A 19672-nucleotide genomic window follows, 5' to 3' on the forward strand; every position below is an offset into this window, starting at 1 on the left:
GATATACGAGCCAGCTTCCTCTTTAAAGTACTTGGGAGGACATGGCTCCAAATATCCACAGGAGATGACAAAGCCAGGGTCACAGTACCTGGGAAGAGGCAAACCAGATCTGCCATAAGAGAAACTAATAAGTAGTGTGGGTCGGCGACCCACTCGCGAGAAGAAGGGAAATCACCAAGGAATTTCCTAAAGACCATACTTGGCAGGGAAGAAAGAGAAGCCTGATATTCTGAACGGTATTTAGTAAAGTTGTGAGAAAGAGCCAGACCCGGTAGGATAGTGAGCAAGGGTTTTGCAAGAACATTGTGAAAGAAAGAAGAGTTCCTATTAGTATTGTGAATGCTGAGAAAGCCAGAGGAAGAGGGCTGCTCCCCCTGGCATGAAAGCCAGAGGAAGAGGGTTGCTCCCCCTGGCGTGATACCGAGAACACTAAGAGGAATCAAGAGAAGGGAGACATTTTCTTGAACTGTGGGGAACAGGCTTTTGAACTTTCTTTGACACTTGTTTGGAACTTTGTGTTGTACCCCTGTGGAACTTTATTTTCAACCACTGGTTAGTGGGATGAGGTCAGAGGTGGAGGGCGACCAAGAGACCAGCAAGGAGGGAGAAGGAGCAGCAGACAGTTGGGGTGATTTCTCAGTGAGATATTGGCTAGAGAGTGAAAGTGGTACTACTGTGTGCATTGGTGTGGTGAGTGTGGTTAGAAAGAGTAGTGTAAGGAGTGACTGGGAAGTGAAAGATACCAAGTGAAAGGAGGGTACATGAGTTGTGCGCAGGAGGAAGGAGTAGGGGTGTGAGGAAGGGAGCAGTGGATGGAGGAGTAACATCAAAAGTGCAGGTAAGACCTAAAATGAGCGAGACGATTGAAGGGACAGGAGATCAGTGGGAGAAGTCAGGCAGAGTCAATAAGAGGAAAGAGTGAGACATGGGCAGTGAGAGCCAGCATGTTAGAGTTTGAACCAAACAAGGTATTTGTAAGGTACAATCAGCAAATTCTGATAGAACACTAATCACTGGATAGTGTAGGGAAAATTAGGTTTTCCCTACTAGCGGAAGATGGAAATAGAGAGTAGGGGTCAATCTTCTCATCTACTAACTTGGGAGGGGGAGCTAGCGTGAGATAGAGTGAGGGAGCGAGAGAGAGGGGGGACAGAAGGAGAAGAGAGGGTGAGAATGTGGGGGGAGAGAGAGGGAATAGGAGAGGGAGCTAGGGCAAGAGAGTGAGGGGGCGAGAGAGTGAAGGAGCGAGAGAGATAGGGGATAAGAGGGGGAGATTGGGAGAATGGGGGGGAGAGAGGGAATAGGAGAGGGAGCTAGGGCGAGAGAGTGAGGGGCGAAATAGAGTGAGGGAGCAAAAGAGAGGGGGATAAGAGGGGAGAGGGTGAGAATGAGGGGGGAGAGAATAGGAGAGGGAGCTAGGGCGAGAATGAGGGCGTGAGAGAGAGGGGGAATAGGAGAGGGAGATGGGGCGAGAGTGAGGAAGCGAGAGAGCGAGAATAGGAGAGGGAGTTAGGGCCAACAGTAACCTTTGAGCTGCATCATATTGGGAATTTTTCTTTTGTCATCTTTGACATCCAGTGTTCCCTACATTCTTCCTTTTGTTTTATTCACATTTTATTTTGCTTAGCTAGCTAACTCTCGTACATCAATTCATTACCCATGTTCTGCTACTTAGGTCACCAGGGCACACTGGTCTACCACAATCGTGGCAGTACCCCAGTCACAGTAGTCGATTGCCCTACCCTTCTGGAAGCTGCATGGATGTCCACTGGGGAGCCGGGCCTCTTTTGGTGATCATGTCCTTCCTCAACCTCACAACTTCTACCTCCCATTACTGGAGCATAGTAGGCTGTTAAATGCATCCCTCAGGCACACTCCGGGAAAGGGGCCAAGCTCCAGTCTACTCCACTCCAACTACCCACTCCTACTTCAGCCTAGAGGTACACACCCTACCCTCAATGCTCCACCAGGGTTGACTGAGTGCCCCCTTCTGCTAATAGACAGGAGGCAGTCGCTTCACTTCTTTCACTCGAGGCATTTTCCCCGCAGGGGACCAGTAAAACACAGGACTGCCGGGCATTGTGGACTTCTGCAAAGGAAGCCAGACACAAATATAGACAACGTCTGTCAAACTAATGGAAGAGGAATCGATACATGACTGCGCTGCAAATTCCTTTGTGGACTGCAAACAAGAGACTGATTCCAACCAGTTGAATTTCTAGGGCACAGTGCTTGTTGAAACTGACGTTGTGGCGTTGAAAAGAAGTTTGAGGCAGGGAGAGAATCTAAAAAGCCCAGGAGGGGAGCTGAGCTCGGGCTGCACAACCTCTCCCTCCGTCATCTTGACCACACCCCAAACTCTACACGTTCATAGTGAAACTCTCTGGAATTTCCCCACCAATAAACACATGAAGCAGACGTTGTAAAATTCCATAAAACTGTAAAGATTCCTCTCTTCTGCAGTGGTATCACCTTAAAAAGAAAGATGATCCAACAAGCTCCAGCGATTCCATCATGCCGGTAAGCAGCACAAGTCTGGTCCCAACTGCCAGCTAATATCTCTAGCATGCGACCCAGTGGAATCTTTATAAGACTACCACCTTGTTCCATTGAGAGGTCATCCTCCAAGGTCAGTCGCAACTGCTCCCTGCAATCCACTTTGTTATACAATGCTGAACGTAACGTTCTTCCAGCACTGAAAACTACATGAATAGCTTTTCTGTTTAAATGCCCAATGTACCAGCCGAGAGGCGCAATGAAGTGGCCAAATAGCAGCACAATACAGCAACCTTTAAAAACAATTCATTCAGAGGATACCTTCAGACAAACACTTTCCTGCACTTATTAGGGAGCTGCTGAGCAAAGTCATGATCGGAAAGGAAACATTCATCCTTATAATTTATTTTTATTTTGTTTATTTTTGTATTTGTAGAGCGCACTACAGCCCACGGGCATCGAGGCGCTATGAGGAGATGTAAGCAGGCTTGATTAAGGGTTACAAGAATGCGGCCCAACACAGAAATACTTAGTACAGAGTGCTTGGTTACAGTTATTTAGGACAGTTTCAGGCAAACTAATGAGGCAACATATGGAACAAGAGTATCGTCACACAAAGAGCCTAAGGTTGCATGGGAGTCAATCATCCTGATGTGAGGCGGGAAGGGAGGTCCAATAACTGGTACCACCCGCACGCACTCTGCGGGTAAGGGGTACAGTGATTCTGTTAGTATAGGCAGCTCTGGGTGTGGAGCAGAGGCGTTGTTAGGGGGGGCTAATGGGGCTATAGCCCCTCATCTTGTGGTTGTAGACCCGGATAGAATCTCGGGAGCTACAACCAAAAGGCTAGCTAGCCCCCAGTCCCGACATCAGTGTAGCCCCTCGTATTTTCCAGACCTAACAACACCCCTGGTGCGGTGGGCCATTCTTTGAGCTAGGTAGGGAGGAGCAAGACCGTGAAGACATTTGTGCGTCAAGGCTAGTGTCTTGAAGGTCATGCTTTCCTTGACAGGGAGCCAATGGACCTTCCTCTTGACCTCAGAAATGTGGTCCCGTCTTGAGAAGCCAGTTGCAGCCCTCAAATCATTATTTTGGGCTAGTTGAAGTTTGGCCAAACTTTATTGGGAGATGCCAACAAAATGGGCATTGCAATAGTCCAGCCTTAAGAAATTGAAATGGGAGGAAAACGTACTAAAGGAAACTTCTACTCTAAATGCACACAAAACTTTAAGCGGACACTCATGGCGGCTAGACACAAGTTGCCCGGATCATGCCGGCTGTATGCTTCTCACCTTGTGGAGGAAGGTCCAGCTTGGTTCGTTTCAATTCGGACATGGAGTTCTGAAGCTGCTCGATCACAAAGTCATCGTCAAAGTAGAAGTCCTTGGCGAGCCTCTCCTGCAGGAATTCTATCAGCTCCTCCATTGACAACTTCATTAGATATTCTAATCATGGACAAGAAAAAAAAAAAGGTACAGCTAAAAACTTTCACATTAATATGAATGTGGTTAAAGAAAGTCTACTTGAGATGTAATTGGCTTTATGAATTCATTTGAGCAGTTATAATAGGAGAATTAATAGAGGGTATATTGAATGAAAAATGAGCAGAACACGATAATAACTTAAACTTCATAGAAACACATTCTTCACTAATCTCTTCAGTTAATAGCTGAAGAAATTGCAACAAGTTAAAGGTCAAAAGGTTAGGCAAATGGTGCATTTTCAGGACTGCAAAAGTTCTGGTGATGTGCGTGTGCGAGCACGTGCCCGAAGAATAGATCATCAACAGCAAATATGCATGTATGTATGGTCATATGCGACTTAACCATGACGCGTGTGCAACGACTTATGAGGGGGCGTGAGAAGAGTGTGTCTCCTTCTTTGTCCCCAATGTTCTACGCCTCACAACCCTGTCCTTCCTCATTCTGGCCCCTCTGCCCTCCTTTAATCACCTAGTTCCATTTCATTTTAGCAATCCCTCCCCTTGCCCACTTTAGCCCTTCCCTTTTATTCTTACTCGCCTTCCTTTCAAGTGCCCCCTGGTGTCACGTCCCTTCTCCATTTGCATTCACTGTTTTCTGTGCACTTCTGTCATGAGTGGTTCTGTTTTTCTTTCAGGTTTAAGAAACCTAATTTCTTCCATAACGTCCCCAAATGTTCCAATGGGGTCTGAATGCTGATAAATTGTTATTTCTAACAAACATTTTTTTAAAATAAGCTTCCTTGCACTAGATTTAAATTGGGAATTTTGAAAAAGGTACTAGAGTCTTTACATTAAGGGCCTAATTCACAGAAGCGTTTTATAATGGCAAAACCCCATTGAAAAACGCTTTGTGAATTAGGCCCCAAGTATTTGCTAATACGTATTTCGAGGCTTTTGATTTGAAACCAGTTCAAAAAAATGAAAATGCAATTCTAAGGTTTTCTTTTTAAAAATAATTTCAATACAACGCTACTTGGTGAGATACACTTCTTACACAATGATTAAAATGGCTTTTTTAATTTTCGGGAAGTCCACTTGTTTGAATAAATGATACACAGGTATTTGTGCTTGTACCACATCCCTTGTCATTTAACTGGATAGTGTGATAATAGCGCCCTACAGGTGCCAGATACACTGTATATGCGCTCCATTGGTCCGGCACTGCAACAATTAGGGAATCCGAGTCTTCACACAACACATTGTTATGCTTTTTAATAAAAATGATTTGTCGAAGGCTAATTAGTTATGTTGCAGCTCTTTGGTCGTGGGATCACAACAATCTCCCCATTGCCCGGCATATCATCTCTTATGTGTAGCTTAGCTTCCGAGTTCCCTAAACTGCTTTTGTACAGACATAGCATGCCATCTGTTCTCATTCAGTTTGCTTCATTACAGAATGCCCTGTGCAGGGTTTTCTCTTGTATGCTTAGTACCCACAGTTCCGAGCATGTGATAATCTCTTAACCACACCTTTTTGGTAGCTTCCTTTACTACAAATCCCCAGCATGCAATGTGTGCTTAATCAAACGCTTCAGAGATGGATTCCCTCCAGTTTTCAGCATGTTCTTGTTCACGGTTCTTTTTAACTACACCACCAGCTGATGATTCTGCTATAGTCCAGCAGTATCGCATAAACTGTCATGTGACAAGCTGCTCTAAAAAGACATTCTTGCCGCACTATCACAATAATGTTTTTTACAATAACATGGCAGCGGAACTTGCAAGTTTCTCACCATTAATTTCTCCAAGAGGACGTGCACTGCTTTCTCCTCACTGTTTTCCTCACACGTTTTCTCTTCACTCCCGCCTCCTGTGCCTGCGGAGCCCCAGCAGGTATTTCTTCAGCTCGACACTCGCTTATTAGAGTTTCTCTGCTTCTTTGTCAAAGGATGGTCTCCCCTCACCCCCAGTCTCCTCGCAACTTTGTCATTGATGCTGCTTTCTTGCCCGTAACCTTGCTCTGTAGGTTTTTCCTCACAGGCCAGCTTCCCCGCTGGGCTTCCATGCAGTCTTGCCCATCCTCCATGCTGCGGCCTCCTCTCCAGGTTCAAACAGTCACCTTTCTCTGGTGGTTTTTCCTCACAGGCCGGCTTCCCCGCTGGGCTTCCATGCAGTCTTGCCCATCCTCCATGCTGCGGCCTCCTCTCCAGGTTCACACCGTCACCTTTCTCTGGGGGTTTTTCCTCACAGGCCGGCTTCCCCGCTGGGCTTCCATGCAGTCTTGCCCATCCTCCATGCTGCGGCCTCCTCTCCAGGTTCACACCGTCACCTTTCTCTGGGGGTTTTTCCTCACAGGCCGGCTTCCCCGCTGGGCTTCCAGGCAGTCTTGCCCATCCCTCCATGCTGCGGCCTCCTCTCCAGGTTCATACTGTCACCTTATTCTGGTGGTTTTGCACAGAGAAGAATAATCTTCCTTCCTACACCGCGTTTTCATGTAGCTGGCCTTCTAATTCAAGTACAGACAAGGTGGGTTTCCCATCCTCACTACCCCACAGGGGTCTCAAACATTCTATCCCTGAACTATTCTCCTGCTGTTGGGATCTGTTCCCACTACTGAACACAGCATGCAGCAGTTACACCATGGGTTCAAGGACAACAACTACATACATGAGGTTGCATTTGTCAGGGGATGAATGAGTGGAAATTACAAAGACTCTGACACACAGGATATCCTAACAGGCAGGGTTTTATAGGCCACCACGAATATAACATTTCTTAACCACATAAAATAGGCTGCGTGAAAAAGTATTTCAATGACTCTCGTCCAACACACGCAGACACCTGATCTTTGTTTTAGGGTTGTGGGGGTCCATGGGTTCCGGAATCCACTTCAGTGGGTCTGGTGATTCAGGGTTTCCTCAGGCTGAAGGTCCACAACGTGACCAAGTCTTTAGGTCTCCTCCAGAAAGCAAGTAAGCTGCACTTTATTTCAAATGGTGATTGCTCACAGATTGTGGGGCAGTGTGGCACTGACGTCTGCCCCCGGTCACCTCCCTCCGCTTGGATCTTTATCCCAGGTGTTGCCTCCTTACTGGGAGGGCGTACCACACACTCCCTGATTTGTTCCTTCACCAACCTCTAGAGTCTGCGCTGGACCCGTTTGGCAGGCCAGAACCTCCCTAATCACTTAGGATATGGGATTAGCATACTTTTCACCCTCCTTCACGTGTTTGAGGTAACTTTCCCACTCTAGCCAGTTGGCCTCCCTTCCAGACTTCCCCTGCTGGTTGACTCCAGGTCATCCTGTAGACCACTACCACCTGCCCAGAAACTCTCTTCTCCAAAAGGTAACATCTTCTCATGCCACAGTCTCATCAATAGACTCCTTTTCACAGAGGACTAGTCTCATCCCCCAAAATAACCACCTCCTCCCAAGAAACCCTCCTCCTAAGATGGTAAACTTCCTCCTCCAAAAGAACCTTCTCCTTCCAGCCTCCACCTATCTCCTCCAACCTTCTCATCATTGCCTCTCGCTCACCACTCTCATTCAAACACCTTCCTCCAGCTCCTAACTGAACACCTAACACTAGGAGACTGCCAATGTCTGCTTTTCTACTCTTGGTCCTCTCTCTGTAGGTGGAGCAAAGGGATACGTGGTGCACCTGTCTAGGGTGAGCTGGTCTTGTTTGGGAATTAACCATTTGTCTGGGGCCATGTGGGCTGAAAGGGTTCTGGCCTGAGATTATCTAAAGGCCTGACCATCTTGGATTCCTAGGTGGCCCTTGCCATGTCGAGGTCTGCTCTTTTCTCCCTATGGAGCTGCGTGGAGCTTGTCCATGAACCCGCCCAGGTGCCAACCGCCAGGAGTCAACCCCAACCTACATGAGCCCGCCCAGACATCAACCTCAATGAGCCAGCCCAGGTGCCAACCTCCACAAGCCCACCCAGTTAATTTCCTTTGTTCATTTACTGTTCTCTGTCTTCCAATGGTCTGTTCAATAACCATAATTATGGAAGCGTTGCACTTGAGGCATCTGCATAAACAATGTGCCCAATTGTTATACAGAATCTTATTTGTTACCTTCTAAGTGCAAACGTAACCAAGTTATTTCCTCTGAATTCCTCGTCACCACCGCCTCTGGATCTTTCTGCACATTTGCAGATCTCCATTTTGCCTGACCAGGTACCAATGTTGGTGTAAATTAAATAAGAGATCTAGGTTTGTCACGCCTAATATTTTCAGGTTGTTTATGCCTGGGAGTCAGGAAGCAGTAAGAGGAGTGGGAGGGTAGCAGATACTCTCCTATTGGAAGAATTATTTGTGTACATGCAATTTTTTGTATGGTAGTTTAAGGTTTCCATAAATGTTGTTGAAACATCCATTTTGAGAGAATTGTCTCAGTGTGCGTATTAAGAATTATATGCCGTCCTATTCTTGCAAAGTAGCATGAATATTGAAAAGAATGAACACACTAAAATAAAATTCAACAAAGTTCAAATCATGAGTTGTTTGACCTTTAAACTGAATCGGGCGATTTCCCAAAAGCACTTAAATAAATAATATAGTGGAGGTCCACTATAGATTCTCCACTGTTGAGAGTAAAATGTAACAGAGCACTTGGAATCCGCTTTATGTATACACGTTGTGAAAGAACGGAAGGAGCTACACAATAAATGTTGGTTAGATTTTTCTCTATCAATCAGATGGAGGCACTCCCAAAGCAACAGGTAGAGATTTTGGAAATCTACCAAACTTTAACATTTTATTTGAATGAGGCAGATAACTATTCTAAACTCTTGGGGTGTAAATGTAGACATGTAAATAAATCAACTTCTAACTGGTACAAAACTATACATACTACATGGCATATGAGATATCTTACTTCTGTGCAGTTTCAATATCGTGTAAGACATCGCAGTCAGAACTCTCTCTCCTTCAAGTATGTAGATGTCCCATATCCTTAGGCTTAAAGTGAATGGAGTCTAAAATGAGGATACAAAAGAACTGTCAAGAGCAAATTCCAAACTCAATCTATTAGCATTCTTCAGAACATCAAACAAGACCAGCATGTGTCAATGTTAGATACCCCTAGATGCATGATAGCAGAAGAAAAGGAACACCTCAATATCATGGGGAGACTAGCAGAGGGGCAGATATTTGGAACACAGCAGGACTGCATGTACAACATGATAATTGATGGCATGCCACCAGTAGGTGTACAGTAGATGTAGCCATAATATCCAAGGCACTCTAAAAGGATGCGCCAATACATTGGATCGGATTGGGCCTCCGATCCAATGTATTAGTTGTGTTGAGAGTTACTGGCGATACTGTCAAGACGATAAACCCAAGACCAGGTTTACCAATTAGAGGTTGAGAGGTATGCTACCAGATCGGTCAGGTCTGCTAAACGCCAACTCTGTACGGTACCACATTTTATGTAGGCTAACATTGACTGACTCATTTCAAATCCAGCACCAACTATCTGGGATTCATCGCCTACTGAATTGCGTCTCTGTACACAATATATATTTATACTGAAGAGACTGTGGCTGTTTTCTAGATCTGACTAGCCTGTGTGAATCCTTTCCTTTGTGACTTGCCGCAGAACCTTGAGCCCTTTAGGGGTTTGTGTGCTTTATATATGGTCTCTAACAAAGTTCAGGCATCTCAATCTAATTATGCCTTCTCAGGATATACTATAGCTGTCTCAACCACCTGTAACAGCAAGTAACTGCAAGTATGCTCTGGTTACTTAAGTAAGGACCATCAATTACGATGCAGGATCAGAAAAACACAAGTGTATCCTTTTTCCGTTTGTAGCATAGGGAACACAATGGGCCCCATTACACGGTAGGCGGTAAGGGTTTACCGGTACCGGTAAGGGCACCGGTACCGGTAAACCCTTACCGCCTTACTACGAGGTCCCTTTGTGGGTCCTCCCTTAACACCTGGTTTTTCCAGGCGTTAAGGACGGGACCCGCAAAGGGACCTCAGAGCTAATTACGGTACCGCAATTTGCGGTACCGTAATTAGCACCTTCCCCATTCCCATTATGCCCTATGGGGCAAAAATGGGAATGGGGAAGGGCCTTGGTGAATGGGAAATTACCGCCCCCGCTCACCTTGGAGTAGGGCAGTAATTGCGCCATCCACCAAGGCGGACTCGGTACGGTACCGGCGGCAACCATGGCGCTAATAGCGCCATGGGTACCGCCTACCGTGTAATGAGGCCCAATGTATCTTATTGAATTAGTGATCCTTTTGTGAACTCTTTTCTACCATTCTACCTCAACAGTATGTTCTGCTCGCTCATTATATTTTACACGATTAGAAGACCCATGCTAATGAGCACATAGGAATGTGAATAAGCAATCCAGATGCAAAGAATACAAACCCGATCCAAGAAACACTGGAAAAACCACTTCATGGTGTACAGGCTGGAATGGAGTTCCTGGGAATCCTGCATTAAAGGAACAGCAGAGTTAAAGCAAAAGATGTATCAAAGGACCGAGAGCTTATAAAAAGGCTTTTTTGGTGCGGGCAGATATCTACACTCCTGGTCCCTAAAGAGCATGAAATTATAGGCTATATTGCTAGTTAACTTTAAAATCTATTTCAGTCTTTTGCAGCTAGCACCTTCCTTCTGTGCAGCTAATTTTTACACCACGTGGATGAGGCTACTTTACTAACACGTTTACTTGGACTCTACAGGGTGAAGACCAACACAGAGTAAAAATGGATGACGACATTGCAGTGATTAGCTGCACCTGGGAGGAACATCAAATCAAAGGAACGTAATGCGCAGGATGAGGCTGATCACCGAAGCACGGAAATGCCAAAGGGTGAGGGCAGAGTATGCCATATGGCCGGGAGGGGACATAATCATACATTGGGTCACAGATTAGCTCTTAAACACAAACATCAGGTGCAGTGTTCCTTGACTGGGGAGAATACTTCAGGACTTCCTCTTGATGTAAACCATGAACGACAGCTTTAAGTGGCCTTAAATCTGCCTAGCTTTAAGAATGTGCGCTAAAAATATTAATTGTGACCTAAATGTACATTAAAAAGCTTGATAATGGAAATAACAATGAAGTAGATAGCAGGAGGGCTAAAACGCCAAAGAACCCACTGCTATTCGAAACAAGCAGACTAGTCCATATTACATACCAGTCAACCCCGGCACCCAACACACCAGTCCACGGTGGGCATACAGATGTAAGTAGCTGGGGTGGTGCAGATTTCAGCATCCTACAGCAGCAAGGTTTGCCTCGTTGTATCCCTTTGGAAGTGTTAGCGAGTAGTTGTGACCAATAGCTGTGCTCCCACTATGCATTCAGCCCCCGCGTCACTAGGTAAAACAGGACTGAACGGTTCACTTACCAAATGCTGCTTGAGCTTATTCATAAACTTCTTCAAGATCTTATCATGATGTTCCTGAAACCTCAGTAGCTTTGGGAAACCAGGGATGAAAAAACCTGTCAGAAAACAAGATGGCAGGTACAGTAAATTCATGAACTGCAACCAAAAGCTACATTGTCAAGTCTACTCCATCATTGTGATTAATTGACCTGTTTCAAAACTGCTCCTCAGCTCTCTTGCCCATATACAGATCTCAAAATGTCCACTTGAGTGTTTTATTCTTTGGATTATGGGACTTAAAGTCCTGCATTTATATTCAGAAAAGCAAGATTACAATTATCGGAATGGAAGCAAAAAACAAGACTCATGAGCTTCTTATGGCCAAGTGCTGCACAATAAATTATGCAGTGATTCTCTTGCGGTTACTGTAAACATGTTACGCATCAAAAGAGTCTGATATTAGATACCGTATTGGTTGAGAAAGCCATCTTCCACTGAGGTCACCATATGTTATATACTCAAATTAAGCAGCCAGCTACAGCAAAGATGTATTGATTAATGAAAGCCTAAGCCAGAAAGCAGTTGCCGCTGCTCTGTTCACTAAGATGGAAGCCACCACCTATTTAGTACTTGCAAATACAGTGAGCATGGATGAATCCCTCTACTTCCACTGGTCTTTTGACCTTCACTCACTCCCTTTAATGTCTAGTAGCCTTTTGATGGACCACATCCTTCTCCCATTGTTGCTTATGACTCTGCAAGACTAAAACATTTGGGGAGGGAGAATTTTCCACCTACCTTCTTACGCAGCTGCCGTATAGAGTTACGGGACAGCAAACCATAGCTTTGAAGATTCGTTTTTCTGCTACACAACTGTGTAAATGTCATTTATGATTGTTTTAATGTTGTCACTGAACTTGCTCATTACTATGTCATACATGTCATAATTTCTATAAATAATGTGGTGTGAGATTTCTTCCCCGGTCTCTTAAAAATTGTTCATTTCGGCTGTCCATTTCCTGGTTGCTTAAACAACGACTCGAACAACGCAAGAGAATGAAAATACATATTAAAAAGGCATATGAAATGGGGGTTGACTGTATGACACCAGACACACGGCTAAATAAATCATGGCTGTTTTAAAGGTCTATTCTTCCCCACTCCTCAAAATTACACGGACATTGCAATATTCCCACACAACTGTTCACAGGTCATTAGAATTTGTACACCCAGAAAAAGCACATACATGTTTTTCATGTGTTGGGTGCACTGATTTAATAAAATCAAACTAATGAATCCATGTGGCTTGAATAAAATGGCTCATTATTCCATTGTTTAAATGACAAGGGGGCTCATTACAAGTTGGGTGGTGCAGAATTAACGTGCCGGTAATACTGTATATGGCACTTCCTGCACTGGTCAACTACAAATTTGCCGGTGAGGGGCCAGAATAACCTCCAGCTCAGAGCTGGAGGTAATTTTTTGGCGAATGGCTGGTATTACAGGCACCGGTTCTACAGGAGCCCGTAATACCGCTATACAGGAAATCCCCCATGGAGCCCAAAGGGACTCCATGAAATGTGGATTTAACACTAAAGCAGACAATCGTAATCATCCGGTGGTAATATTGCGGGACCAAGTGCCAGTATCAGAATTTCTGTTTGCCGGTATCCTAGCAGATTTACTGCCAGGATACCAGAAAACTTGTAATGAGGCCCACTGAATCTTCTTTGTGCTAAAATCGAAAAATAATAGATAATTAAAATGATGGATATGATTTAAATGACTATGAGAAACAGTGCATTGGTGCTGGGGACATTTCTCGTGGCCTGCTTTGCCTTAGATTTAAGGACAGAGGCTGGCAGCAGGCCCAGCAGGGAATAAAGGAGACGAGCTTCCAGGTCTACAATCGCCTGGAAAAACAGAATCCCCTGCCTTTCCCCTGAAAACGCAAACTCGCAGCAGAAGAGCACCTCAAAATAGGCAACGCATAATATTTAGAGACATTCTTTCAAATGTTAAAACTCTGAATGGCCACATTTGAATGTTACATTTTTAAATCGGTGAGCAGTGCAGAAAATGTGCAAGACACGTTACTGACACGTAAAAATAAACAAATCCACTGCAAGAGATATTGCTAAAATGTTACAATCCAACTTCCCAGGGCCCATGATAGATGAAAATACTGCTTGGTGACTTTTGTAAAGCATCGTAGGTCACCGTTGTTGCGCTCCATAACCTAGAGCAGGCATATTGTGTAAAAGAAGCCCAGTTCATGAACAAAAGGATGAATGACATCAAACAAACCAAATTCTGAATAGTTTTGGTGTGGAATTGTTTTAGACAAGGGAACATGAGCAAAACTAATCAAATGTCATATTGCGAACACTACCAGCTACATAGCGAATGAGTAATGGAGACAATGTCCTAAGCCTGTCTTTGACACTTACACCAAGATGTGAGTGTGTGCCCTTCCCGTCACATCCTAGTAGGCTTGTATTGGATTTATAAAGCACAAAGCATGCTGGGAAGCAACAGAGCACCGTATGTAGGGGACACAATTGGGAGGTACAGATAGAGTGCTGGGTGAGAAGAGGTTGCTGGGATGCCGGGCAGGGGAGCCATGCAGGTTGGGAAGAGGAGAAGGGTGGGTGCAGATTCATCTGAAGCAAATCTTAGAACCTGTGATATTCGAGTTTTAGAGGATGCACTTTTAGTCGCTTCTCATGAGGAATTATCACTCACTTCATAGCCTATTTATTAATCTAACAAAGGTGAGCGACTTCCTGTTATCTCCCCAACATTAACCCGATTATGCATCTCAATCCAGATATTGTGACGTAGTGAAGATCAGCAAATGGGAATGGCCACACGAATTCTATGCTTTTACTGAAGACAAACCTCAGGCATTAGGAACAGTGTTTTTCAAATAAAGGTTTCTGAACAAGTTAATAAAAAGGCAAGAATTTGTACACACAATAAAGAGAATTAATGGCCCGATAGAAATAGCAAAAAGCTTCACAAGGGAATACCATCACTGGAAAAACATGTCATATCACAGAAGCCACACCAAGAGGACATCAACGAGATCACAACAGGTATACTTTAGGAGAAGAGTATTTGAACACAGTAGTGCCTACAGACCGTTCAGTCAATACGGTGAGCTAACTTTATTGCAATTAGACAGTCTTAAAATCCCAAAACATGTTGCCCATTTAAAATACGGTAGCAAAAAAGGAAATGCAAATGGTGAGGAGATGAGTCTTAAAAAAAATAATGAAATAATAAAAACGAACTTGAGAGAAATTCTATCTCATGAGAAGGTCAGTGTTTTAACATTGAAAAAAGCTTAGTATTTGCAAAACAACTGGGCCATATGTTCAGAAGATCATAACCTAAGGAGTAAAGACACCATGATCAGAGTGTGATTAAGAAAAGAGGAAAACATTACAATGAAAGGTAGGAAGCAAAGGACTACACCGAAACAGAGTGGGTAGTGGACGAGACATAAGCATGGATAATGGTCCACATGATGCATCACTTTGATAAGGGAATATCTATGATGATAAAAAAAATCCTAAAAACTTTAACTGACTCATGTAGTACAAGTTATTCCTACTAGTTTCCCTTTTACTCCTAGTCAATGCTCACCTTTCTTCCATGTTTATAAGATATTAACCATGAAATGTGGAAGTGGGAGGCAGGCCAAAATGGGGGAGGCTGTGAGGGAGACCCCAGACAGGACCACAGGTTTGGACCAGGGAGTCAACAAACCCAGTGGGGTGTGCGTTGTGTGCCCCCCCCACCACCCCCTCCCCTCTGCTAATAACAGGGAGGGTACACTGAAAAGTGGGAACACAATGAAGGCATCAAAGTCTTTGCAGAAACCAGGAACAGATTTATTAAAGGAAGAGGAGTAAACACATTGCCAGAAGGCTACCTTTGACACACTAGACAAGCTAGGCACACCAACTGACCTGGAACCCGGGGGCCTGGGGAGTACCCTTGGATGCAAAAGGGGGGTGGGGGAGGGAACACCAAGGGAGAAAGTGAAGGTTTGGAGAAGGGAGGCTGGTAGAGATGGTGAGGGGGTGAATATGAGAGAGGCTGGCTCAGAGAGACACACAGACAGTACAGGCGCACAGTGGGAACAGGGGGCATAGGGGAGGCACAGGGGGAACAGAGGCACAGGGGGGAACAGAGGCTGAGAGGCCAGGAGACCGATTGGTGGAAAAATAGAGCAGGGTTGGCGAGGAAGGGAAACAGGGGAGAAGGATAAGGCCAGGCAGGGGGAAGGGAACCTGCCAGAAGGGCCTTTGCAACCTCTTCCCAAACCCACATCAACACACCACACTGCCAGCAGCCAAGGAAAAAAAAAGAGCCACCAGTCCTCTCTCCCCAGGCTTATACAAGGCTGTTGTTCCCGCCCACCGCAGGCCCGGCCTATCACCCATGCAAGTGTTTGTTTGGGCAAGTGTTGCCAGGATCGTTGCCTGCCAGGGGAGTTGGGATGCAGAGCGAGAGACACACTTTAAGCTATTCTGTGTGATTCCCAGGTCAGGGGAGTTGGCAGTTTGAGCCCAGAGGGGATGTTAATTGTAGGGTATGGGGAGATTAAGTTATACAGTGCAGGGCAGTTGGGGCCAAAGGGTAGGTTACTTGTTGGACTAGGGAATGGAGGGGGTTCCCAGAACAGGGGCTAGCCTGGTGACTCAGGATAATTACATTGTGTGGACACGTTGCTTTCAGAGCGCACCACCCATGGTGGACACAAGCGGAACTGGTTTTGCAGAGTGCAGAGAGGCTTCATGCCAAGACAAAGGGGAGATTAATTATAGGGTGGGGCATGTGGGAGGAAGAGTTGAAAAAGGGTTCCAGGCTGCAGCTGAGAAACAGATAGAATTGGTTATTTGGAGGGATTGTGGCTTGGGTCCACAATCCCCCAACCACACAGTGCAGAAAACAGAGGCAAATACATTTGAGAAAAATAAGTCTCCCAATACTTTGGAAAATGAAGTTGTGCAATACATTAAATACAGTGGGGAAATTAAAAGTCAGGTACTACTTTGCAAATAAAAGGGGACATAGAAACTGCCATTCCACAGAAGGGAACGGGACCAAAGCAGTGCAGCAGCTGTTCAATTTAGAACAATACAGCTGTGGTGCATGCACCGCCGTACTGTCCTGCATTCCATTCAGTCAGTCCTCTAATCCATACCCAACCCCATTTGCAAGGACTCTTGAGAGGACGGAGGAAGGACCATAAGAAGGAACGAAATCATGGGATGGGAGCACAGCAGTCACTTCTGTGTGTAACTTGTACTTCCTTACATAGCCTCAACGCTCCACGGCACACTTGTGGGAGATCCAAGTACAAGTGTGGGCTTCCAAATATGGTAACGCCTACTCTGCATTGTTTTAATGATTATTTAATTCTGATTTCGCGCAAATCGCCCATAGGTCTGAGTGCGCACATATAAAGACAGACAATACAAACAAGAAAAGATCAAGCACCAAAAAAAAGTAAACATTCCACAGCATCATAATAGTACTACAGGTATAAATCAATCAGAGTCAAAGTGTGTCTTTATTGACTTCTTAAATTGAGCACATCAGGCAAGATGCAAAGATATATTGGTAAATTGTTCCATAGATTAGGCACACGCACATTGAAGCACCTGGCACAATATACATTTTTTTATTTAAAAAGGGGGAAGATGGAGCTTGCTCACTCCAGTGGATCTCAATGATCTGGGTATGAGTGCATAATGAAGGTGGCCGTCAAAGATAGTTTGGGGCTTTCCCAGATTGATATATATATATATATCTCTGTCTCTCTCCCCTTATTCAGCTGTTGAGCAGTTCCATTATGAGCAGCTCAGTTTTTCCACCTTTGAGTGCAAGGGATTTCCATAGCCATCCACGCCCGAACAAGCGAGTAGGTTTTATTTATCATAGATGAGTCAAGATCATAGTTACCTGTCAGCTCAAAAATCACCTGCGTGTCATCAGCATAGTTGGTAGCTACCCCAATACTGTCCAACAGATCAAATGAAGGACGGGTGTACATATTGAAAAGTGTTGGGGATAGACAAGTCCCTGAGGGACACCACAAAGAAGTGGAACTGGTGGTGCCTTAAACTGATCAACAAACTCTTGAGCGACATGGACCAAGGAAAGACCCAATCCATGGAGAAGCAGGATCAGATCAATTTATGATCTTAGGCAACCCCCCTAACAGCAAAGGGTGGTCCATCAAATCGAATGCTGCAGAGGTCAAGAAGCATCATCATGGCAGTCCTGCCCTTATCCATGACCTCCACCAGGTGAGCCCTGAGATCAAGTAGGGCAGTCTCAGTACTATGCGCATTGCCCTGAAACCCGACTGGTGATGACCAAGCAGACAATTGCTTTCAATGTGTTTCTGAAGATGTCGATAAGAAGTCTTGTCTAGAATCCTTAACAGAAATGGAATGTTGGTAATCCGATGGTAGTTCCCAGCAAACTCATGATCGAGCTTTTTTTTTTATTTTTTTATTTATTTTTTAAGAGTGGAGTGACCCAGTCCTCTTTTAAGCACAAAGGAAGGAACAAGTTACTTACCTGTAACTGTTGTTCTCCAGCATGGGTCTGGCATGGATTCACATGCTCATGAATATTCCCCGTCGTCAGGCTGGGAATCCTCGGTAAAGAAAAAACCAGTATCAGTTTCGTTTCTGATCTGTCTTTCGTAGTAATAACCAATCACTGGTCTCTGCGTCATACTGACCACAGCCAATGACTGCCCTCTACCTAAGCACCGCCTCTGGCAGCCATCTTCAGATTTGGAAGCACGTGAAGTGGCAGTATGACCAAGTGAAGAGCCGCAGAGGGGTAGGCGGGAGGGTTCGCATGTGAATCCATGCCAGACCCATGCTGGAGAACAACAGTTACAGGTAAGTAACTTGTTCCTTCTCCAGCATGGGGTCTGGCATGGATTCACATGCTCATGAATAAAGAATACATAGCAGTACACACATGCACAACCACGGGAGGTGGCAAAGGCTCAACATTAAGCATTGCATCAAACTCAACATTAAGCATCTTACCTCCCCACCAGGCTCACCTCAGGCGAACAGGTTGTGCAGCACTGCTTGGCCGACCCTGGACTCCTCCCTGGAATCCCGATCGACGCAGTAGAACTTCGTGAAGGTGTGCGTCAACCTCCACGTAGCAGCCCTGCATATGTCCAGCAGGGGCACACCAGAAAGGAACGCCGTGGTAGCTGCGATCGCTCTGGTGGAATGGGCTCTCGGACGGCCAGGCAGCGGTCGGTTTGCCAACTGATGACAGTACATGATACAGCCGGAGAGCCATCTGGAAATGGAAGCCTTCGAGAGAGCCTTCCCCTGATTGACAGGTCCAAAGTTCACAAAGAGTTGTGACGTCTTCCGAAAACACTTCGTGCGGTCCACGTAGAACTTCAGCGCTCTAGCCACATCCAGCGAGTGCAAAGTTCTCTCAGCCGGCGACGAAGGCGACGGGAAGAATACAGGCAACACCAAGGGTTCGTTGAGGTGGAAGTCCGACGGTACCTTGGGCATGAAGGAGGACACCACAACCTTGGGCATGAAGGAGGGGTGCGTCCTGAGCACTACCCTCGTGTCGTGAAAAGTCAAGTACGGGGTCTTGCAGGAAAGGGCCTGGATCTCTCCCACCCGTCGTGCGGAGGTGATGGCCACAAGAAACGCTGTTTTCCACGACAGAAACTTCAACGGGGCCGAGTGCAGAGGCTCGAACGGAGGTCCCATGAGCTTGGTCAGCACCACGTTGAGCTCCCACGCCGGGGCCGGAGCCTTCACCGGCGGGAACGATCTGAACAGTCCCTTCATGAACTCTTTCACCAGACGATGAGACCACAAGGATGTCCGCCCCGTGGTTCTGGTGTATCGGGAGATCGCAGGAAGATGAATCTTGATGGACGCGTGTGCCAGTCCAGCTTTGGCCAGCGTCAGCAGGTACGGCAGTACTTGGGGAGCCGTAATCCGTAGAGGGTTAATCTTCTGTACGTGGCACCAGACAGAGAACCTCTTCCATTTGTGTCCGTAGCATTTAAGAGTCGAGGACGCCCTGGCCTTTGCAAGAACCTCTCTGCAGTCGGCCGGTATGTCGTATCCTCCAAACTCTAGCGCTGCAGGAGCCAGGCCTGCAAGTTCAGCGATTTCGGGTCGTGGTGGAGGATGGCGCCTCCTTCCCTGGAGAGCAGATCCGCGTCCACCGGCAGCTTGATTGGCGGGGACGCTGACAAGTCCAGAAGGTCCGTGAACCATATCTGCCTCGGCCACGCAGGTGCGACGAGGATCATCCTGCACCGTGACCTCTTGAGCTGGTTGACGAGCCGGATTAGCA

General features: G+C 45.8%; 1 protein-coding gene across 2 annotated transcripts in view; it reads right to left on the reverse strand.

The window, feature by feature from the left end:
• Positions 1-19672, reverse strand: part of USP6NL (USP6 N-terminal like) — a 1148352-nt gene that overhangs the window by 78628 nt on the left and 1050052 nt on the right. For both annotated transcript variants that reach the window (XM_069629707.1, XM_069629706.1), the window contains exons 10-13: positions 11306-11400; positions 10317-10382; positions 8803-8902; positions 3789-3941 (exon numbers count right to left, since the gene is read on the reverse strand). In XM_069629707.1, coding sequence (XP_069485808.1) covers positions 3789-3941; positions 8803-8902; positions 10317-10382; positions 11306-11400 — 414 coding nt within the window. The remainder of the gene's footprint in view (positions 1-3788; positions 3942-8802; positions 8903-10316; positions 10383-11305; positions 11401-19672) is intronic.

Source organism: Ambystoma mexicanum, chromosome 12 (assembly GCF_040938575.1).
Source record: "Ambystoma mexicanum isolate Mex_15411 chromosome 12, UKY_AmexF1_1, whole genome shotgun sequence".
NCBI classification, from domain to species: Eukaryota; Metazoa; Chordata; class Amphibia; order Caudata; family Ambystomatidae; genus Ambystoma; species Ambystoma mexicanum.